The sequence below is a fragment of the Chionomys nivalis genome, chromosome 8, assembly GCF_950005125.1.
Source record: "Chionomys nivalis chromosome 8, mChiNiv1.1, whole genome shotgun sequence".
NCBI classification, from domain to species: domain Eukaryota; kingdom Metazoa; phylum Chordata; class Mammalia; order Rodentia; family Cricetidae; genus Chionomys; species Chionomys nivalis.
The window spans coordinates 69,067,300-69,090,838 of record NC_080093.1 but is presented as its reverse complement, the minus strand read 5'-3'; the positions used below and the strand labels follow the sequence as shown (position 1 = coordinate 69,090,838).

At 51.5% G+C, this 23,539-nt stretch overlaps 1 protein-coding gene across 1 annotated transcript; it reads right to left on the bottom strand.

Annotated features, from left to right (window-relative positions):
• Positions 1–158: 158 nt before the first annotated feature.
• Positions 159–22,779, bottom strand: Stx1b (syntaxin 1B). The gene is made up of 10 exons (XM_057779591.1): positions 22,480–22,779; positions 13,562–13,636; positions 13,272–13,371; positions 13,121–13,195; positions 9,360–9,433; positions 9,066–9,174; positions 8,817–8,890; positions 3,834–3,971; positions 3,627–3,737; positions 159–3,407 (listed from the first exon to the last, which is right to left on the bottom strand). Exons 1-10 carry the CDS (start codon positions 22,507–22,509, stop codon positions 3,327–3,329), a joined length of 867 nt encoding a protein of 288 aa, XP_057635574.1. The 5' UTR covers positions 22,510–22,779; the 3' UTR covers positions 159–3,326.
• Positions 22,780–23,539: the final 760 nt, after the last annotated feature.

The following is a 23,539-nucleotide window of genomic DNA, read 5'->3' as shown; positions in this document are numbered from 1 at the left end:
GAGGGGGCCAACCATGTGGTACCGGGCCAAGCCTGGATTAAAATCCTTTTCCAAGTCTGGGTCTACCTGTTGTCTCCCCTCCCCACAGTGCCTCCCGTCACCACGGCGGCGCCTGTCCCATGTGGGGACAGAAGGAAGTGAGCACACAGCAAGCCCGCTGTTGGATTGGTTGCTATTTCTCCCGTCCCACCAGGCCCAACCTGGCCCAGGATGGGGTTTGGGCGCTCTGGGGACAGGACATGCAGGTCTGGGGCAAGGGTCAAAATTTCCTGTATTTGATCCATTTGCAAGTTGATCACCAATAGAGAGAAATAAGACTCTGAGGGCTAACAGGAGGGTGGCCAGGCTCTGGGCCCCCAGCCAGGCCCCAGGAGTCCTGTCCCCTCGGGAGGGGAGGGAGAGAGTTCTAGAAACCAATGGAGAAAAAAAGGGGGCAGGGGCTCATGTCAGCAAACATGGCTACATCACGTGACACGCCAGCAACACAGAAACACACCAACGCACACAGCTGCACAGCAGGGCGTGGGGAGAGGTTAGGATGGGGAGAAGGGAGCTAGGGACCAGCCATCTTGTCCTCTGTGAGGTGGGCAGGGCAGGGTGAGTTCACAGAACACATCATGTGTACACGCTCAAGGCATGACAAGAGCGTGATGACCCACGGGCACAGGAGACGGACACATGGTGGGCTTTGTAAGAGGCAAGGAAGGGACAATGGAAGCATTGAGTCCTGGCTTGGGCCTAGGACCACCACGAGGGCACATTTGGGCTTGATGGTTTTAGGTGTGTGGAGGGCAGGCGGCACACACTTATCTGAGAACATGCAAAAGACACCAGCCCCCAGACAATCATCCAGGACACACATATGGACAACAGTCAACAAGCTTGTCCATCATGTGATGTGTGGGTCTTGTGGAAAGCTGGGTTACAGCAGACTCAGGACTGCTAATCCACTTGAGGCCCAGTGGTGGGCAGCCCTGGGCCCAGTGCCATTCAAAGAGGCAAAAGCAGCATGCCAGCCACAGTCTGTCCTTGGGAACACCGTGACTGGGGTGTCAGGGAGGCTGCTAGAAACACCTAGGTTGAAGGGGGTTCTGGCTGGGCTGAAGGAAGAAGTGGGTAGATGCTGGGGCCTCCTCTGGCATCTCCAGAGAAGTCAAGGATGGGGGCACGAAGCTCTGGGCGAACTCCTATCCTGCCGAAGAATATTCTGGAAATGGATAGGCAGGCTCCCTCCTCAGCACAGCTAACCTGGGGGTTACACACATGTGGATGCACACATGCACACACGCACACACACCAGGTGGGCAGAGCTCAAACAGCCAGACAGGGAAGAGATGAGCTGTCAGGGCTTGCTCAGAACATTTCTATCTAGAAAGCCATATTTTCAGGGACTCCCCCTCTCCCCTCGTCCTGCATGCACCTGTGTTCACACACATTTCACATGGCTACCCAACTGCAGGCCAGGACACATGTGCCTCTGTGTGCCACCTACACGTTCACAGGACTTGCAGTACTGTCCTTTATCCCGCTGACATCCTGCCTGCTCCCAGAGAGCCCACAAAGTGCACACATAGCTGTGCACACAGTGGAAGGGCTTTCTCCATTCCTCACCACCGGAGGATGCTCCCTGTTTCAACCTCCCTGTCATCCAGCTGTGGTAGTGGCCATGGCTGATGCTCCAGCAGTACACATGTCTGAGGGACAGATTCAAGGATGGCCCTAAGTAGCTGCTCAGGTGTGTGTAAAATCCAGCTGCCCAAACCCAAGTTCCTCGAGGAAGAGTTCAGAGCATTGGCTGAGGCAGTGAGGACAACCAAGAGCTTCGAGGTGAGTTTGAGAGGCAGGAAGGGTAAATGCCATGGTTTCCCACCTGTCTGGAGCAGCCCTTGGCATCTTACCTCCTTAGGCTACCACACTCCTTCCAGGAGACAGTTCGTGTGCAAACTGGTGCGGCCCAAGATGGGCACCATGCTGTGTGTGTGAGGTCCCAGCCCCTGTGTGACCACCTTTCTGGAACTTCCTCAGTCTCGGCATCTGTGAAACACTAGGGCGTGCTAGCTGTTCAAGGCTCAGTACTGCTGTCAGGCAGAAAGAGAGGTGAGAGTCTGGGTGTGTGCTCCCGTCAGATGGTCTGGAGAGGGAAGAAACGGCACTGGCACACTCCTGATGGAGCAGTGTGAGCCGCTGTTCTGAGGAAAGGGAGGGAGCAACTAAGTCTGGAGAAACAAACCTGGGGAGCATGAACTTAAAGAGAAACGCGTGTGCAGAAACATGTAGAAAGTTCATAAGGGTGCACACGTACACAGCCGTATCCAGTAGCTTAGTGACAGCTTTCTCTACCCATTCAAAACTAGTGTCTGATTCACAGCATGGATGGTTCTGTCTAAGAGAAGATTATCAACACTACACCACAGAGAGAGAGAGGAGAGAGAGAGAGAGAGAGTCCTGTGCACAAGCCCTTTACATCACCATCTATTAGGGAAAATACGCACTCATACAAACTTAGTCAGGATCTTTATCATTTACACACAGGCTTCCACTTGCCTCCCCTGAACTCAAGGCTCAACACACACACACACACACACACACACACGGGTGGGGGGAGTCCCCAGGACATGAAGTGAACCCCTGGCAGTAACTGAGCCAGGCGAGTTTGTGAGTTCTACATCACAGGAGACATGTGCCATGGTCTCTGGGCCTCCCTGGATCCTCGGAGGCTGGGAATTACTCTCACACATACCTCCCACTCCAGATGGAGCAGATAGGAGAGAAGGTCAGTGGAGGAATTGCTTTTGCATTGGGTTTTCACACTTAGAAAACTCCATGTACACACATTGTATGGCCACAGATCTATGCACACACACACACACACACACACACACGCACACACCTGCACTACATGTGTCTGTTCACAGAAGACAGGTTGGGGTATGGCGGGCTGCTGTGTTCTACTCGGCCACAGTCTGCACAGCAACAGGAGAGAGGGAAGTTCAGACCACACAGGATGGAGGTGGCAGCAAGAGGTTCAGGGGATCTACATACATCAAGTACATACACGCTGGGGTGTCCACACGTCTTGAGCATGTGCCCGCGGCATGCATGTTGGTGTGCATGTGTGATCACGCCTGCTTTTATCTATGTGCGGCAAGGTGGAGGGGGGATCCATGGCAAAGTGAGAGCCAGGGACTCCAGGGTGTGCGTGAGGGTGGCAGGAGCTGAAACTGCCTGGGTCTGTTTTGGGAGTGAGCTCGGAGCAGGGGAGAGTGAGGGGCGGGGGATTGCTCCCGATGAGTGGAGAGGGACTGAGGGAAGAGAAGGGTAGGGCCCTACAAGCCCAGGGTCCCCCCAATGGATGACGCCAAGACCACCCCCAGCACCACACAGCAAATGATGATCATGATTTTCTTCTGCAGGTGCAAAGATGAGGGGGGAGAGGAAGAGAAAGAGACAGATAGACAGACAGACAAATGAAGGGAGAGTCGGGATATAGGACATGAGGAAAGAGGGGAGAGAAAACAGAAACAGGAAGAGGTCAGAGCCAGAGATAAGGCCTCTCACCCATTTCCTAACTGCCACACCCCGCCCACTGATCCCCTACCCCCGACAGGCTACCTCCACTGGCTTACCCTCCTCGCCTTGCTCTGATATTTCACAGCTTTCTTGGTGTCGGACACAGCTCGTTCCACATAGTCCACGGAATGTTCCACATTATATTCGATGCGGTCAATCATCTCGCCCTGCAGACAGGGGAATGTGAAGAAGGGAGAATGAGAGTTGGCTAGAAAAGGCACCCTTGGGGCTCGTGGGGACCCCCAGACTGGTGCAGCCTGTACCTGGCTCTCCACGAGCATGGCCATGTCCACAAACATGTCGTGCAGCTCTCGGATGCTGGTCTCCAGTTTGATGATCTCATTGTGCCTGGTCTCAATCTCATTTAGTGCCTGCTTTGTCATCTGCGAGTCCATTTTGATCTAGGGCGGTGCGGGGAAGAATGGGCTGTGACCACCCTTTGTCCATGTAACGGTTTCAACTTAACAATTAGAGGGGCTGGGTGCAAGTCCTTGGGCAAATTATTTACCCTCTCTGGACCTTGCTAGCCACCACCTAGAAAATATGGACCATAGACTGGGTGTGGTGGTGCATGCCTTTGATACCAGCACTTGGGAGGCAGAGGCAGGCAAACCTCTGTGAGTTCGAGGTCAGCCTGGTCCACAGAGTGAGTTCCAGGACAACCAAGGCTACACAGAGAAACCCTATCTGGAGAAAAAGAGGTGGAGGGAGAGGGAGAAAAAGAAAGAAAAGAAAAGGAAGGGAGGAAGGGAGGGAAAGGAAGGAAGGCAGAATGATCATAATAGCACCCATCTCAAAAGACTGTTGTGAAATTGAATGTGTCTTTGGTGTAACTTTGAACAATCCCTGGAACACAATAAACATCAAAAGAAGTTTGTTGAATTACAAGAAATAAAGCTTGTAGAAGGCTGGCAATCTCGCCCCAGGGCTTCCTGTAGTGGAACACACACCAGGGAAGCCCTGGGAAGAGAGATGGTCAAAGCTGACGGGCGATGGCGAGATACAGCAGGTGGGAAAGCAGCAAAAGGCAGAGGCTCAGATGTGGAGGCAGTGTGCCCGCAAGTCAACGGGAGCCTCGTGAAATGAAGCAGGGGATAAATAAGAACAAGATGCACATCAGTCTCGAGATGAGGAGGAGAAATTCCAGCTCACAGCTACAGCGTCCCCTCAGCTCCTGACCCAGGCCATTGGCTCCTACTGAGTTTAGAACACAGTGGGCAACTGCTTTCCCTTTGGTGCCTACAGGACTCCCTATTACCCTGGCCACACACCGCCACTCTGGCCCCTCCCACACATGGGGAGCAACCCTCCTCCCCACCCTCTCACTCTCCCTCACGCCAAGCTCACTCACTCCCAAAATAGACCCTTTCTACCCATATTTCCTGCCCCTATTGTAAGCGCCAAGGTCACCCAGCAGCTGTCCTGCAAGTGTCCGTCTCCCTGTCTATATTTTGACTGCTCTTCGCCAATATTCTCATTATCTAAACACTCATTGCTTCTCCTTTTTAGCTTAGATTTTTAAATGTGTACGTGTTTACACTAGAATGTAAATCCAGCTGCCCATGTGGATTGAAGGACTTGAATTCCGTGGAGCTGGAATTGCAGGACGTTGTGAGCCCGACAGAGTTGAACTCTGGCTCCATAAGCACTAAATCATCACTCCCCAGATCCTGGTGTCTCTCTTGTTCTTTTTAAAAGACTTATTTATTTCCATATATGGGTGTTTTGTCTGTATGTACATCATCTACATAAGAGGGCATTGGATCCCATGGGACTATAGTTACAGATGGTTGAGATCACTATGTGGGTGCTGGGAATTGAACTCAGGACCTCTGGTAGAGCAGCCAGTGCTCTTAACCACTGAGCCATCGCTCCAGCCCCATCCTGTTGTCTCTTAAGATCCATCTCAATGACAACTCCTAACATCTTCCTTGACTCCAGTATTAATAATCCTAGCCAACACTTAGGGCTCATCTGCCTTTTCCTTAGCCCATCCAGGACTCATCTGCCATTTCCTCAGCCCATCTAGGCTCCCAATCCCACTGACATCGTTGTGAAACTGAGTGAGTTCCATAAAGGTGGTTTCCACGGCCACAATGGAATGCAGCGGGCAGAGGTCAACCCTTTATTTTTTTATCTATCTATCTATCATCTATCTATCTATCTATCTATCTATCTATCTATCTATCTATCTATCTATCTATCTATCTATCTATCTATCATCTGAGGCAAGTCTCCCTATGTAGTCCTGGCTGTCCTGGAAGCTATATAGTCCAGGCTGGTCTTGAACTCCCAGAGATCTTCCCAAGCGCTGGGATTAAAGCTGTGCACCACCATGCCTGGCCAGAGGCCAGCTCTTGCCCACTAAAGTAAGACCTCTTGGAGTTGCCCACCAGGCTCCTCTCCAGTCTCACACAGAGACAAGACAGTCTGAGGAGAGCTGTATTGGAAGGAGGAAGGGTGTCTCACTGGCCCACCGGGGTCAACTCAACAAATACCACATTTCACAGCAAACTCTTAGACAACCACAGTGAACACTTTATACCTGGTTACACCCATCTCCCAAAGCCATCTGGCCACAGAGCCAGAGATGGACACAGGACTGGGCAGGCCAGAGCACACGTCCACAAAGAGAAAGAGAACCTGGGTTTGGGGGAAGCCCCTGTGCTCACATATAACAGAACACGGCCCTGTGAAAAGCCCCCAAAAAATGAGTGACAGAGAATGACATGCTTTAAGAAGGGGGAAAGGGCTGTGGGTCCTGTGGGCCCGGGGAGGGGAGAACGCTGTCGCTTCGGTCACCACACTGAAGAGCTCTGACTCAGAAATTAAGACTGTGTTCTTACCAACAGCAATCTACAGAGTCAACGCAATGCCCATCAAAATCCCAGCAAAATTCTTCAAAGACCTCAAAAGAATGGTACTCAACTTCACATGGAAAAGCAAAAAACCCAGGATAGCCACAACAATCCTGTACAATAAAAGAACTTCTGGAGGCATCACAATCCCTGACTTCAAACTCTACTACAGAGCTACAGTAAAGAAAACAGCCTGATATTGGCATAAGAACAGACAGGAGGACCAATGGAGCCAAATAAAAGACTCGGATATCAATCCACACATCTTCAAACACCTGATCTTTGATAAAGAAGCAAAAAGTATCAAATGGAAAAAACAAGTGGTGCTGGCGTAACTGGATATCAACATGTAGAAGAATGAAAATAGACCCATATCTATCACCATACACAAAACTCAAGTCCAAATGGATCAAAGACCTCAACATAAAGCCAGCCACACTGAACCTTATAGAAGAGAAAGTGGGAAATACACTTGAACGCATTGGCAGAGGAGATCACTTCCTAAATATAACCCCAGCAGCACAAACACTGAGAGAAACAATAAGGGGAACTCCTGAAACTGAAAAGCTTCTGTAAAGCAAAGGACATGGTCAACAAGACAAAACAACAGCCTACAGGATGGGAAAAGATCTTCACTAATCCCACATCAGACTGAGGTCTGATCTCCAAAATTTACAAAGAACTCAAGAAATTGGACACCAAAAGATCACATAATAAAATTAAAAAAATGGGGTACAGAGCCGGGCGGTGGTGGTGCACGCCTTTAATCCCAGCACTCGGGAGGCAGAGACAGGCAGATCTTTGTGAGTTCGAGGCCAGCCTGGTCTACAAGAGCTGGTTCCGGGCCAGGCTCCATAGCTACAGAGAAACCCTGTCTCGAAAAAACCAAAGAAAAAAAAAAAAAAACCAAAAAAAAAAAAAAATGGAATACAGACCTAAACAGAGAACTCTCAACAGAGGAATCTAAAATGGCTGAAAGACACTTAAGGAAATGTTCAACATCCTTTGTCATCAGAGAAATGCAAATCAAAACAACTCTGAGATTCCATCTTACACCTGTAAGAATGGCCAAGATCAAAAACACTGATGACAACTTATGCTGGAGAGGTTGTGGGAAAAGGGAACACTTCTGCATTGCTGGTGGGAATGCAAGCTGGTACAGCCCCTTTGGATGTCAGTGTGGCGATTTCTCAGAAAATTAGGAAACAACCTTCCTCCCAGTAATACCACTTTTGGGTATATATCCAAAGGATGCTCAATCGTGCCACAAGGACATGTGCTCAACTATGTTCATAGCAGCTTTGTTTGTCATAGCCAGAACCTGGAAACAACCTAAATTATAGCCCTCAAACGAAGAATGGATAAAGAAAGTGTGGTACATTTACACAATGGAGTACTACACAGCAGAAAAAAATAACGACAGCTTGAATTTTGCAGGAAAATGAATGGAGCTAGAAAACATCATTTTGAGTGAGGTAACCCAGACACAGAAAGACAATTATCACATGTACTCACTCATAGGAGGTTTTTAAACATAAAGCAAAGAAAGCCAGCCTATAAATCACAATCCCAGAGAACTTAGACAACAGTGAGGACACTAAGAGAGACTTACATAGATATAATCAACATGGGAAGTAGAAAGTATAAAAAGACAAGATCTCCTGAGTAAATTGAGTGCATGGGGACCTTGAGGGAGGGTTGAAGGGGGAGGGGAGCAGAGAAAAATGTAGAGCTCAATAAATATCAATAAAAAAAAAAAAAGAAACGCAAAAAATAAAAGAAAAGAAATTAAGACTGGCCGGGCGGTGGTGGTGCAGGCCTTTAATCCCAGCACTTGGGAGGCAGAGGCAGGCGGATCTCTGTGAGTTCGAGACCAGCCTGGTCTACAAGAGCTAGTTCCAGGACAGGCTCCAAAACCACAGAGAAACCCTGTCTCGAAAAAACAAACAAACAAACAAAAAACAAACAAAAAAAAAAAAAAAGAAAAGAAGAAAGAAAGAAAGAAATTAAGACTGGAGTCAAGTTCTTCGCAAGTTATGTCACCTTCTGGCTCAAGTTTCCTCATCTGAGAAAGGAGCTACCTTTAAGATTTTGAAGACGATTAAATGAGGGTAGACACAGTGGTGCGCCCCTGTACTTCCTGCTGAGGCCAAGAGGGTTGTGAGTTTTGAAACAATCCTGTCTCAAAAAACAAACAAAAACCCTGCAAGTGTGAAAAAATGCCTCGCACAGCGCTATTGACCCTTTCCACGGAGGTGCCTTCCTGCCCCGCCCCCATGGAATCTCCCAGTTCTTGGTCCAAGTTGTCCATTGTCTGAGATTCCAGAGTGGACATGGAGGAGAGGCCAATGTTTTCCCGACAAACCCTGACCCGACCCAGGGGCTCACATCGTCCGTAAAGATGGCCAGCTTCCCGCTTTCCAACATGTCTTCCAGTTCTTCATTGGTGGTGGTCCTGCCAGCTGTGGAGGAAAGAACTTCCTGCTCAGGAACTGGGTCTGAGGTGGTGGGGTGAAGGGAACAGGAACCCAGGACCCACCCTTCCAGGCTCAGGCCAGGTGCTGGCTCCAGGGAGGAACCCCGTGGAGAGGGCCTGTCAAGTCCTGGGAGTCTGGGGATGGGGAGGGGCACACGCACTGATCTCCAGCTGCCGCTGGATGCGGTCCTTGCAGCGGTCCCGGTACTTGGACTGGGTTGCGTTATACTCGGTCATTACCTCCACGAACTTCCGCGAGAGAGTGGAGTGCTAGAGAATCGGGAAAGACACAGCTGGGTGTCATGAACACAAGGCTGAGAAGGATGCAGCAGCAGCTTCCCACGAATTCAAAACCGTATCTCCATCCTTCGCTCTGCTGTCTGGCACAACCCCGCCCAGAGCCCCCCGACAGAGACCACTCCTGCCTGGGCTGGTCCCCTGCACGCTGAGCTTACCTGAGTCTTGCGGATGCGCAGGTCGGCGGAGGAACGATTCAGCCCCTCTTCCTGCTCAATGCTTTGCTCGATCGCTATGGTAGAAAAGGCACAGTTACAGGCGGGAGACGGAGAAAGGGACCAGGATCTGGAGTGTAGGAAGAGGTAGGGTTCAGGCTAAGGGAAGAGACACCATGCTCCACGAAAGGAATTATGGTTGCTGGGCGGTGGTTGCACACACCTTTAATCCCAGCACTTGGGAGGCAGAGACAAGCAGATCTCTGTGAGTTTGAGGCCAACCTGGTCTACAGAGCAAGTTCCTAGACAGGCTCCAAAGCTGCAGAGAAGCCCTGTCTCAAAAACCAAAACCAAAACAAAGCAAAAAAACAAAAAAAATCATGAAAAGCAAGAAAGAAAGAAACAGGTTGTGGGGAGGTCTAGTTTTGCAGGTTGCCAAATAGGCAGGAATCTGAGGGAGTTTCCGAAGGCAGGTAGGGAAAGAGACAGAGTCAAAAGGTCAACAGACAGAAGCTTTGTTTTAATGGAAGAATTTTGCCTTGGAGGGAATATAGTCCATTTGCTAGAGGGGACACCCCCCAAAGTAGTCTCCAGTTCCTTTTACCTCTAAACAAAAAGCAAAACCCACCAGCACTTTGTGTGCGTGTGTGCTTTTAAAGGCAGGGTGTGGTTTTTACATTGCCTGAAACTTGTGGACTCAAAGACATTTCTGCCTCAACTTTCTGAGTAGCTGCTCCTACAGGCAAGACCCCCACTACCTTCTGACTTTTTGGTGGCCATTCTTTCATGAGAATTCTGTAGCTTATAGGTAGATATTCTAACAGAGAAAACATAGCTCTCCTGCCCTGCCTGTCTTGTCAGTTCCCGCTTCTTTTTTGTTTTATCTTTTGTTTTTTTTGAGACAAGGTTTCTCTAGGTAGCCCTGGCTGTCTGGAACTTGCTCTGTAGACCAGGCTGGCCTCCAACTCTGTCTTCTAAGTGCTAGGATTAAAGGCATGTACCACCACTGCCTAGCTGAGTTCCTACTTCTATCTACCTACCTACCTACCTAGGTATTTATGATTTTTCAAGACGGGGTTTCTTTCTGTAACTTTGAAGCCTGTCCTGGAACTAGCTCTGTAGACCAGGCTGGCCTCAAACTCACAGAGATCCACCTGCCTCTGCCTCCCAAGTGCTGGGATTAAAGGTGTGCACCACCACTGCCCGGCTGAGTTTCCACTTCTAAAGGATGTTTTGTACTGCTTCTGGACCGTGGATTCCCGACTCCATTACTCAGATTTTCTGAGCAGAGCTTGCAGGAACAGCTTCTTCACATTCAGATCAGAAAGTGCAGCAGGGATGAATCACCCAGGCTGCTGAGACTTGGGACCTCTGGGCCAGTCCTGAAAATGCCATCTCTCTGTCCTCCTGGCAGTCGGGAGGAATGGAGCTAGATGGCACCTCAAGACTCTCCTGTAGGCAGAAGCAGGAACGGTGATTGAGTGCTATTGCTGGCTGTGCCAGCGCAGAGAAAGCACCAGGCATTCACCACCAGGGATCCAGGGACCTACGTCCTGCTGGGCCATGTTATGAGACCTGGGGCTAGGGCCAACTCTTTGTAGAGGGGTCTTTTACAACGATTCTGGGAACTCAGTGATACTGGTTGGTATTTCTTTTTTTTTTCTTTTTCTTTTTTTTTTTTTTTTTTTTTTGATTTTCGAGACAGGGTTTCTCCGTAGCTTTTGGAGCCTGTCCTGGAACTAGCGCCTGTAGACCAGGCTGGCTTCAAACTCACAAAGATCCGCCTGCCTCTGCCTCCCGAGTGCTGGGATTAAAGGCGTGCACCACCACCGCCCGGCCCTGGTTGGTATTTCACACTAGAAACTGGGGTTCGAATTCCTGAGACAACTTTTCAAGGTCACCCTGATGCCACCAACTGGAAAAAAAAATGGAAAAGATGGGAATTTTTTTTCCTGGTCAATTTTTTTTTTCATGACAGGGTTTCTCTGTAGCTTTGAAGCCTGTCCTGGAACTAGCTCTTGTAGACCAGGCTGGCCTCAAACTCAGAGATCTGCTTGCCTCTGCCTCCTGAGTGCTGGGATTAAAGGCGTGCGCCACCACCTCTCTGTGTCTGGTCAATTTTGTAATCGATCTTTACTTTTCCTGTCTCCTGTCTGGAACTATTCCTGAACCCCTGACCACAATGTTTTCCTCGTGGCTTCTAGAACGTGTTCTAGATCAGGACACAATGGGTCTGAAGAAACCATGGAGTCCTGGACCTGTGACCCTCCCACCCACCTCAGCCCACTGAGTGCTAAAGTTATAGAGGCATACTATTATGCCTCTCTGCTACCTGAATTTTATGGAGTTTGTTTTGAAAATGTCACCTTACAATTCTGGCTCTCCTAGAACTCACTATGTAGACCAGGCTGGCCTCGAACTCATAGAGATCTACCTGCCTCTGCCTCTCTAGCGCCGAGCCTAATGGTGTGCGCCACCACATCTGGCAACTTTTATGTTTTCTATTTGAGATTCTTGGTAAGACTTCATCTTGAGAAAAATATTTCGCTGTCAAAAATATAAGGAAAAAAAGACCTTTTTTTGTTTTGTTTTGTTTTTGTTTTTTGTTTTTTTTCGAGACAGGGTTTCTCTGTAGCTTTGGTGCCTGTCCTGGAACTAGCTCTTGTAGACCAGGCTGGCCTCGAACTCCCAGAGATCCGCCTGCCTCTGCCTCCCAAGTGCTGGGATTAAAGGCGTGCGCCACCACCGTCCGGCAAAACATTTTATAATTGCTTCAGTTTCTCCTACTATACTGACCAGCAAACTGTGGACACGGACAGGGACTGTCCGCAGTGAGTGGACCTCGCAGGCTGAACTCCTCCCATGCAGATTACATGACAATGACCCCAGAGCACACCCACAAAGGGCTTATCTTTACAGGTCAGCATCAGAAGCTCCCAAAAGGCCCCCCCCTTGAGTCCAAAAGGACAGGAAGCTTGTTTCCTAATCGCCCCAGGGAAGGCTAATGGTTTGGGGGACAGGCCCTTAATAAAGCCTGTCTAAAGTTCAGCAACGGGCCTCAGGGCTGCAGGCACTTGGTAACTTGCTGCTGAATTCCCAGGGCATGCCAGTGGCAGCCCCTTGACGCTGCTCTTCCCCTGGCATCAGCCGACAAGGAGGTTCCCAGCCCACAGTGCTTTGGGGGAAGGTGATTATTACCAACACCCAAGTCCTTAAATTAGAGTGAATGCATGAGCCTTTGGCAAGGCCTTCCTGAAAGCGTGCCAGCCCCTGATGTCAGCCACACGGTCCAATCTGTCCTGAGCCGAGGATACTAATTCAGAAGCATTTGCTGAGCCACCTACTGGGTGCTCAGTGTCGTGCTCAGAGCCTCTTCAGGACAAATGAGGACTGAACAAAATTAAAACCTTGGAGGAGGATGTTTCTTTCATCCCCCTCCCCCTTCTCCCTGGATTTTTTGAAATAGGGTCTCACTATGTAGCCCACATTCATCGGAAACTCTGACTTTTCCTGTGGCAGCCTCCTGAGTGCTGGGATTATAGGTCATCACCACCGTGACTGACTGGAAATCTGCATTCCTCTGATTAATGGCTCTCAGGTGCAGTTCAGGCGGAAACCCTACCCAGCTCACTTCCCCATCAGCTCTCTGAATAGGAATCTGGTCCCCAGAAGCCTGTGAGCACTGCTTACAGGGACCTGTTTTGTCCAGTGCGCAGTGGAGATCTTTCTCCGCAGATTCAAGATTGCGTCACTCAGTCACTCACCTTTCAACTTGGACCGGACCTTGTTTGCGGTCTTTTTGATGTCTGCCGTGAGGTCCTCCAGCTCCTGTTTGGTCTCTGGGGGGAGGGCAAACAGGGAAGTGAGAACCTGGATGGGGCTCCCGCCCCTGAGTCCCCCTGAAGCAGCACTCACTCTCATCCGGGTTGGGGGCGGCGAGGATGGCGCTGTGCTGTTTCTTCACCTGCTCCACGTCCTCAGACAGTTTCTCGATGCAGCCTCGGATCTCTTCCACCTGGGCAGGAACTCAGTGCCACCTCACCCAAGTTGGTGGGCCAGATGAGGGGATCAGGACAACTAGCCAGTGCTCAGTGAAATGGGCCAAACGCAGAAGGCCATGGAGTGTGCAGGAAAAGGGGTGCAAAGGGCAAAGGATGTTGCTGGGGAGGGGCACAGTTCTGGGCCGGGGCTACTGGGGGCTCTACCTGTTCAAAGAACTCATCCATAAAGTGGTCTCGATCCACGTGGACCACCTCCTCTTCATCATCACTGTCTTTCGCCTGGGGAGCAGAGCAAGGCCAGACCTGTGAGCAGTTCTACCCCGCTCCCCAAGCTTGATGTGTCTGCCCTCTGGTCCTCTACCTGCCTCACACACGAATGGCACCAGTTGTAGGCTCAGAGCCTAGGAAGGGTCCTAGTCAGGAGGGCTGGCAAGGACAACACTCAGAGCCAGAGCTGGGTAACTTGAAGAACAATGTCTCGGATGCTAGGGTACCTTAAAGGGAGTCAGCTAAAGGCGTTCCCTGAGGTAGGAACAGCCTCAGGTGTTCGGTCTCTCTGAAAGAGACATTAGTTGAGGCTGTCGCTATTCACTGCTAGACACAAATGGCAACATTTCAACAACCAGCTAGTTGTCACGTTTGTGATGGTCGCCTCTGGTCTCTGATGAGGATTCTAGAATGCTTTCCCGGGCTCTGAACCCTCCCACCATCCCTTAGCAGCGCCTGCTCGGGTCTCCCCTTTCCCTGCCCCGACCTGACCATTCATTCCCTTATGGAAGGTCGCATGGCTGCCAAGCTGCCAGTAGCTGGTGCCAAGTTGAGCGAGCACAGCCAGGCCCAACAAGGGCTGGCTGAGCCGGGTCTGCAGCACTCTGACCTGCTTCCTCCCACGCCTTCCTCCTCCCACTGCACTCTGCTGCTGGAGACCCCCTTCCCCCACACCAGTCGCTTGCTCACTCTCTTCCAGTCCCTTCCAGCCGCACACCCACCAACTCTCTCTGACTTGGATTTCCCAGTTGCAACCTGCAGCTGCTCAACCCCTCCACCCTCAGGGCTCAGAGATACAAAGGGATTTACCCACCCACACTGCCATCTCCAGGCGGACCGGTGACACAGACAGAAGAGCTGACACACAGGCACACAGAAATAGGCTCCCAACACCCACATGGAGCCTCACTGCCGCGCTGACATCCACCGCATACAGACCCAGGCAGAGCTGCTTTACTGACGTGTGGACACACAAACCTGCAGTCACGTCCCCGGGGCATGGAGTACTTACTGCCTTTTCACCCAACCTCTTTGAGTCCCAGGACGGCATTCTCACCCAGTTAGGCAGAAGGCACAAAAGGACTCCCTTGGGATCCCCACTCTTCTTTGCTTGGGACAGAATTCCCAAAGGCAAAGTTGAACTTAGCCATCGACAGACATTAAGTATGGAGCCCTAATCAGCCCCAGTGGAAAGTTAAGGGGTCAGTCTCAGTCTGACACCCAGACAGGTTGAGCCAGAGTTCAGACAGAATGTAGCCAAGAGAGCCTGCATGAGATCAAGACAGGAGCCAGGCAGCAGCTGCTTGGAAGTGGAGCCTCTGGGACCTGAAGCAGCGAGCTGACCCGCCCGGAGCAGATCAGACGACAGGAGAAGAAGGAACAGCACTTGACTCAGATGCATCTGTTCAGACTGAACCTACACAGAGCCAGAAGGGACCAAGATGCAACCAAGATACCAAGATTACTCGGGATCCACAGATCCTGGGCAACTCTGGGATCAGCAAAACCCAGAAGACACCTTCTGTGGTAGGCCAGAAAGTCACATGATTCTGCCCAGGTCTTGCTTTATTCAAACTTGAGGGTCTGGAAGACCCTTCTGAGACTTCTGGCTTCTCCAGTCTCTCTGCCCCAGAACTGCCCCTGGCAGATGCTGGCCCTGCAGGCCTCTGAGAGAAGGACTCATCTTTAGGATGCACTAGTTTCTTATGGAACTTTCCAGCTTCCCAGCCTCCAGGGTCACAGACTCCTGCTGACCTTCCCATCCTCCACCCGCTCACCCTCCACCAGCTTCACGCAGGTCAGGAGAACCCTGGCTGGTCTAGGTACCCAGGAACCTTCCTCTTCTCTGACTATTTCCCTTCCCGTGCCAACTTGAAGTCCTTCCTAGAGTCTGATTTCAGTTTCTCCTGCTGTTTTCAGCACCTCTTTCCTAAGACTCTTTCTAGAGTATCTAAGTTACCTCCCTACTTGCCCTTGAGAAGGGCCTGAGTATGACTTGGTTGGGCTAATAATTACAGAGAGCTAAAATCCCTCTGGGTGTCCAAACATGTTCACAATCATAATCCCCTTTGATCCTCACCACCACAGTCCAGTGAGATCAGCTAAACAAATACTGTTCCCATTTCATCGATGAAGGAGCACGGGGCCAGGGTGGGCAAAGGGCAGTGATCTGCCCAAGGCCGAGTAGGACCAGGACACCATGATCCAAGAACACAGCCTGCTTCCCCCAAGGCTCTAGAGAACTGCTGCCCGAGCCCTGTTTGCCACTGGTTCCTTTCCCTCCCAGGCCAGCTCCTGTTGCACCCTGGCAACCCCACCACAGGGCCGTCTGCCCCTGCCTCTCACGGGCCTCTCACATTCTCTTCATCTCATCTGACCTTCTTCAAGACTCTGTAAGAGGGGGCTGGAGCCACGGCTCAACTGTTGAAAGTGTGTGTTGGTCTTGCAGATGACCCAAGTTTTGGATCTCAGCATCCATGTTGGGTAGTTCACAAAACCACCTGTATGTAACTCCACTCCAGGGGTCTGAAGCCCTCTTCTGGTCTCTGCAGGCTCCTTCACTCAGCACTCACGTGTGCAAGCACACACACACACACAATACTTTGAGTCTGGTGCGGTGATGCACACTTTTAGTCCCAGTAGTTTGAGGCCGGCCTGGTCTACAACACGTGAGTTCCAGGACAGACAAGGCTAGTAGAGAAACCTTGTCTCGAAAACAACAACAAAAATAAATAAAATCTATTTTAAAATCTTAAAAATAAAACAAGACCACGGTCTGGAGAGATGGCTCAGTGGTGAAGAGCTGGCTGCCCTTCCATAGGCTCCAGGCTCCAAGCCAGCACCCATGAGGCAGCTCAGACCCTCAGGAACAACAACCCCAGAGAGTTCAGACATTCTCTTCTGGCCTCTGGGGGCACCAGGCACGCCTGTGGTGAAGGTGCAGACAAAACACTCACACATAGTAGATAAATAAACAACTCTGTGAGGTGACAGATACAGTGGTAAACACCTACAACCCAGCATGGAAAGCCGAGACAGGAGGATTGCCATGAGTTTGAAGCAAGTGAGTTCCAGCTCAGTCTGACTACAGAATAAGATCCTGTCTCAAGCCGGGCGGTGGTGGCACACGCCTTTAATCCCAGCACTCGGGAGGCAGAGGCAGGCGGATCTCTGGGAGTTCGAGACCAGCCTGGTCTACAAGAGCTAGTTCCAGGACAGGCTCCAAAACCACAGAGAAACCCTGTCTCGAAAAACAAAACAAAACAAAACAAAACAAAACAAAACAAAACAAAACAAAAGATCCTGTCTCAAGAACAGACATTTACCTGGTCACACTTTTAATTACAGTAGAGGGAGAGGGAGGTGAATCTCTGTGAGTTCAAGGCCAGGCTGGTCTGCACAGCTAGCCCCAAGCCAGACAGGACTACTTAGTGAGACCCTATCTAAAACAAACAAACACATAACACACCCTGTAAGGCAATGACACAACTGCAACTCTGACACACATCCAAGCAGAGCTTTACAGAGTTTGGGGTGCTTGTCTGTAGATCCTGCACACGCTCATCCATTTAATTCAGTATAGATCTGGGGGATGGGGGATCCGCGGCCTCGTGCATGCTGGGCAACACTCTGTCGCTGAGTGACCATTCCAGCTCGGTTTTCTGAGACAGTCCTTTTTTGTTGTTTTATTTTTCGAGACAGGGTTTCTCTGCAGCTTTGGAGCCTGTCCTGGAACTAGCTCTGTAGACCAGGCTGGCCTCAAACTCACAGAGATCCGCCTGCCTCTGCCTTCCGAATGCTGGGATTAAAGGCGTGCGCCACTACCGCCTGGCTCATTTGATTCTTACAACAGTCTCCTGAGACAGATTTATCACAGCCCTCTTTTATAAGTGGGAAAACTTTAGGCAGAGAGACCGACGAACCGCACCAGTTCTGCAGCGACACTGGCGTGCGTGCTTCCACCTTCGGGGCCTTGTACCTTCCTTTGTCAGATGGCTGTCTCCTCCCACAGAGGGCAGGGGAAGCAACGAGACAGGCAGGGAGATGCCTGATGCTGCAAGCGGGAGTGTTGGTGAGGGTGGACTGAGCCCTGGGCCTTCTGTGTGGCAGATGAGAGACAATTCAGACAGGTGGCTGAATTGCCTGAGGCTTCATAGTAAACAAGACTGGAGGTGGAGCTGGAAAGGGAACCCATCGGATCTCAAGGCTTTTTCCATCCATCCCACAGACAGGTGGCAGTCCCTCTATTCCTACCTGGCCACAATTTCCTTCTATTCTCTGTCCTTCCGCCCACTTCTTTCCAGGGTCTCATTATGTGGCCCAGAGTAGCCTCAAACTTGCAGCAATCCTCCTGCCTCAGCCTCTCAAGTGTTGGGATTACAGGAGCAAGCCCATGTCCAGCAGTTCCTCACATTTAATCTCACTATCGCTCCACAAAGTAGACGTTCTTATTCCCATTTTACAGATAAAGAAACTGAGGCACAGGAAGATTATATAACTCGCCCAAGGGTGGTCAGCCAATCAGGTGTTGGTGGGTGGCAGGGCATTGCTTGTCACTGTCCACCAATTGCTGAGCACCTGGGAGGATTCAGATTAGGAAGAGAGCTCCTGTCACCTTCCGAAGCCTCCTTGGTTGTGTGAAGCATTTGTTCCAATCCCCTAGCTTCCATCTGGCTCTTTAAAGTCAAAGGTGTTCACATCAGCAATAAGAGCGTTCTGGTGTGTGTATGTGTGTGTTCACACGTGTGCACACATGTGTGTGTGCATGTGTGTGGTGTTGGAGATTGAGCTGAGGGTATTAGATGCACACATGCTCACACACACCACCATGTACTCCCTACCCAGGCTCTTCAAGGTGCAAGCCCTACGTCATCAGACCCCTCCTGCACCCTCACGATTCTGCCCATCTGCTTCCTTGGCTTGGGCCTCTCCTCCCCCACCTTCCCCGGTCCAGCCTGACTCTTCGCTCCTTCTTTTCCTCTTATCAATCTACCGAGCCCACCTGCTCCCTTCCTGATCCTCTTGCGTCCCCAAGTCACTCATTCAATTAACAAGTATATATGATTGGCACTAGGGGTAAAGAAGCCTGGGCCTGGCCAGCTGGCCGGGGACTGAAAAAGCATGGGACAAAACCGGTCTCGCTGAACATAATGGACAATGAGGACTACTGAGAACTGAAGAACAATGGCAATGGGTTCTTGATCCTGTTGCATGTAATGGCTTTGTGGGAGCTCAGGTAGTTTGGATGCTCACCTTAATAGACCTGGATGGAGGTGGGTGGTCCTTGGACCTCCCACAGGGCAGAGAAACCTGCTTGCTCTTTGGGCTGAGGAGGAAGGAAGACTTGATTGGGGGAGGGGGAGGGAATGGGAGGTGGTGGCGGGGAAGAGGCAGAAATCTTTAATAATTAAATTAATTAATTAATAAAAAAAAATTCTGTCTAAAAAAAAAAAAAGAAGCCTGGGCCTGGGAAGGAAGGGCTTCTCTCCAAGCAGCTGCAGGTGCGTGTTGGGGGGGCCGGCAAACAGTGACAAATGAGTAAGATAGTGCCTAAGTGTGAAATAGCAGACGGAGATATACAGTGTGTGTGTGTGTATGTGCGCGAGTGTCTGCGTGTATGTGCATGTGTGTGCATGTGTGTGTATTGTGTGTGCATGTGTGCATGTGTGTGTTGTGTGTGCATGTGTGCATATGTGTGTGTGCATGTGCGTGTGTGTGTGATGGAAACACGCATGCGGCACTTTATTCAGGTGGCCAGGGAGGGTCTTTCCGGGGAGGTGACATTTGAGTTGAGTCCGATCGTGCTGCCGTGCGGGAGAAATTGGACTTAAGGCAGCGGGAACAGTATTCACGGGCAAAAGAAACAAGCGCAAAGAACACAAGGCAGAGAAAAGTCCCGGGCAAGGGGAGGGAATGAATCTGTTAGTCTTCGCCTGCTCTCACAAGCTTCCCCTCCTTCTTTCCTCCCCCTGCCCTCCCACCCCAAGCTGGCACATGTCCTCCTCTTTTCTCTCACTCTATCTCGGCTGGCTTCCTCCTTGAACCCGGGACACCTACTCAACTGAGGCCTCCCCACTGCGAGGAGCTATGTCCAGCCTAGTACCTCCCAGTGCCCAATACATAGAGCTGGGCAACCTGAGACAGAAAGCCCTGGTTCAACACCAGCACCACCAGCTGTGGCACCTCTGGCAAGTCTGTCTTTTTTCCAGTAGCCCTCAGGCAATTCCAGAATCACTTAGGTGTCATCCACGTGGGTTTACGTGATGCTTCAGAGAAACTGGAAAGTCACCTGGGAATAGCAACCACACGGCGCTGCTGTGCAGCAGGCTGTCTTAGGCACCCTGGATTAATTAACTTTCAATTCTCCAAATAATCCTGTGGAACCAGGTAGTACCGTTACACTCAAATTACGCAGGAAGAGACTGAGGCTGGGATGGAGCTCAATGACAGAGTACCTGCCTGGTGTATTCAATACCTCAGTCCAATCCCAGCACCACACACACACCAGAGAGAGAGACATACATAGAAACACACACAGACACAGATGCACACACACAGATATACACACACACAGACACAGATGCACACACACAGTTCAGGATACAAACAAAAACCTACCCACCACCAGCAAACCACCCTGAGTACTAGACAGGTCAATAACTTGCCCAAGGTCACACATGAAGGAACTAAACCAGGATGTAAGCCCAGACAATCTCATTTCCAAGTCTGGGTCCTTACCCTCGGTAGGATAGACAGATTTTGAAAACTCCTCGGAAGACTACAGAGCCCTGGCAAGACAACCAGACCCTGCATTCACCAGGTCCTCCGGGCCTAGGCCTGCGGAGTTTCCCCTGCCTTCCCAGAGCTTGGCTTTCGACTCTGGCAGAGGCTCCTACACTCCAGACATCTGGAGCTCCTACCTACCCCACCCCACCCGCACCCTCCCAAACCTCCGCTTTGCCTAAGCTGTGACTAACAGCAAAGCCATCAGTGTTCGCCCAGCCCCCTCAGCCCCTGCCACCTGGTCCCCGCTCCCAGCGCTGACCACAGGTTTCCTCACCTCTAGGCAGGGAGCCCTGACTCAGAGGAGTGCTCCCCACTCTCGTCTCCCTCTCCCTCCAATTTTACCACAGTTGTACCCCCACTTTATTACATTTCTCTAGGTTCAGGAATCATGGCATCATCTTGGCGGCTAGGGATCTGAGTTTGAATTCTGTTTTCTCCCTTGCTTAGCTGTGAAGCCTGGGGAAATTCTTTAAACCCTCTAGGTTTTCGTTTTCCCAAATATTAGACATAGCAGACTCTCTGTCTACCTTACCAGAAGTTGGTTGGGATTTAATGGGATTGCCATGACAACGGGCTTTGCAAACTGCACCTGGACTACTACTTTAGTGGCTACTAAGGCTGTTGGTCTGGGTTTGAATCCTGCCCTTTTTCTAGCTATGTAACTTTGGCCAAGTTCCTTAACGTCTCTGAGCCTCTGCTCCCTTTTCTGTGAGATGAGATCATGCTAACACCAAACTCACATAGCATTGCCGGTAATCAGAGGTGATTTCCTATAAACACGCAGACTAGAGTTGCCATTGCTACTACCATCTTCTTCATCTCTCCTCCCTCTACTGTCGGCTCCTCCTGCCTCTGTGTTCTTTCCCTGTACCCCCTGTGAACTGGGGTCCCCCAGTTTAGAGGCTTCCTGACAACAGAGCTTTGTCTCCACTCTCCAACTTGTATCTCAGAAGCCGAGAGGTCATGTCAGTCTGGCAGCCCGGAGGCCCCTGAGCCATTTGACCTGCACCACACAAAACACTTTCGTGATGACCTTGGGGCAATCCTTTCCCATCCCTGAATCTCAGTTTCCTCATCTGTCAGATGGAGTAACAGTCTCTTGGAATTCTGGCATAACCCACTCCATCAGGACACAGGGGCCAGTGGCCACCATCAGACAGCAGACTGCCACCTCAGCCTCCTCGGGCCCATGTCATTCTCCAAATGTTTCCGTACCCTCCCTGCCCCGAAATCATTCTCATGGGGCCATCGCAGTCCCTCCAAAGAACAGCCTCCCCTGCAAGCTCCTGACCTATCCTCCCCCAGCCCTCCAGGCCTCCTGGAGCCTAGGCCCTGGTTGCCAGCAGCCTGCCCCTGGCTGCTCCCATGCCCCAGTTCCCCCAAACACTATGTGGCCTATGTCACACAACCCAATTTGGTGACCTGGTGGGTGGATCTTCCTCTCCTCTCCCACCTTTGGGGTCACCTCAGCTGAGGCTCTGGCCCAGGGGAACTCAGTTCCCCCCTACACTCCCCCCTGTAAGCAGTGCCCTCTCCCCATGGAGCAACACACCAGTGCGCTTGCGTGCACACACACACACACACACACACATCACCAACACCACGACACATTTCATTCACTGCTAGGTGCTGGCATCTAGTCTCAACCTGTGTCCTCCATAGCACCCCAAATCTGGGTCCTGCTGGACCCGGCCTGGCCAGTAACCACCTCCATCCGCCCAATTTGACAAACCAGCTCCAGGGAGGATGGTGTCCCCCCAGTCTGCTCTTGACATTAGCTCTCTCCCATCCCCAGGTTAGACCCAGGGCCCTCCTGGGCATATGGGCTGCCCAAGCCCCTGAGACCTCTCCTGCCCCCTTGTGTCTCAATGGCCTTCAACTCCTTCCATCCACTGTCCTCCAATTGCAGGGTAACTGGATATCAGGTGCCAGGAGATGCTCGGGTTCCTGGCTTCCAACCTCTAATCGTATCATTTGCCCCCCATGTCACAGAATCTCCCCCACTCCATTCCAACGCGCTCCCCAAATACAGGGTCCCGCCTCCCCACCTCTCCCACCCCCTAGCTCACACTCCGCAGCTCCTGAGTCCGATCCTTCATCCTGCGACGGGCTCCTCCTCCCCTTCTTCGTCCTCCCGCCTCCGCTGCTTCTCTCTGCCTCCTGCCTCTTTGCTGGAGGCCGGGGGTCTGGGGGCACCGGACTAGACCTCCGAGGGATGTGCGAATAAGGTGAGCGGCGTGAGGGGTGAGGGCGGGAGCTGAGGCTTGGCAGAGACAGGGGCCTGGGCCGACTGGGCTCTGCCTGGGCTGCGGTGGCGATGCGGCTGCGGCACAGGGTTGGATGGAGGGATGCGGGAGCCGAGGCGCGGGGGAGGGGGGCGGAGGGAGGTGAGGAGGAAGGGAGGGAGGGGGAGCAGGAGGGGGCGGGGAGCAGGGGGCATGCGCAGCGCCCCGGGCTGGGGGCGCCTGGGGGTTGTAGTCCAGGGAGGGGCACCCACGGGAGGGGCACAGGGGAGGCGGGGGGGGGGGGGGCAGAGCCCAAGAAGCAGGGAGAGATGCAGAGGCAGGGACAGGGATGCTTGGTGAAAGGCTGTTGGGGTGGACCAGCAGAAAGAAGGGCTAAGGCAGTGAATTGAGGGAATAACCTAGGAGAGGTAGAGTGTATGCACGGGTGTCTCCGTGAGCCTACACAGGACTTTTATCCCGTCCCTTCGGCTCTGCAGGAGGCTCTTTGGACCAGAAATAACAAACCTGACCCTGTATGTGGCTATTGCTTGCTGAAAAGAACGCGGGGTTTATCCTACACATCCTTCGTCACCCTACCTGGGAGTGCCCTGGTGCCGGTGGGTTGCAGCTTGTCTACCCACGAGAACAGGGTGGTCACTACCTGCTGAGACCTCCTGGTCTGGCATTTTAGATGACTCTGTTAAAAATGGCATTTATCCTACCCTACGAAGAATTTCAGTGGCATATGCTTGCCAGCATGCCTGCAAGGCCCTGGGTTCCATCTCCCAACACCAGGGTTGTGGAGGGAGGGAGAGGGAAGGAAGATCTCTGCTGAATCTTGAAATCTTGAATCTAGTGCTGCAGAAGGTCCAGTGAGCCCTTTATCCCTACTCTGCCCCTCTCC

Excerpts from the sequence above, each read along its gene's own strand:
- Stx1b (XM_057779591.1), bottom strand. The coding sequence starts at position 22,509 with ATGAAGGATCGGACTCAGGAGCTGCGGAGT. Across the intron at positions 9,434-13,120 it reads GGTCCGGTCCAAGTTGAAAG|CGATCGAGCAAAGCATTGAG; the intron begins GTGAGTGACTGA and ends TTTCTACCATAG. Across the intron at positions 3,972-8,816 it reads TGGCCATCTTTACGGACGAT|ATCAAAATGGACTCGCAGAT; the intron begins GTGAGCCCCTGG and ends GCACCGCCCTAG.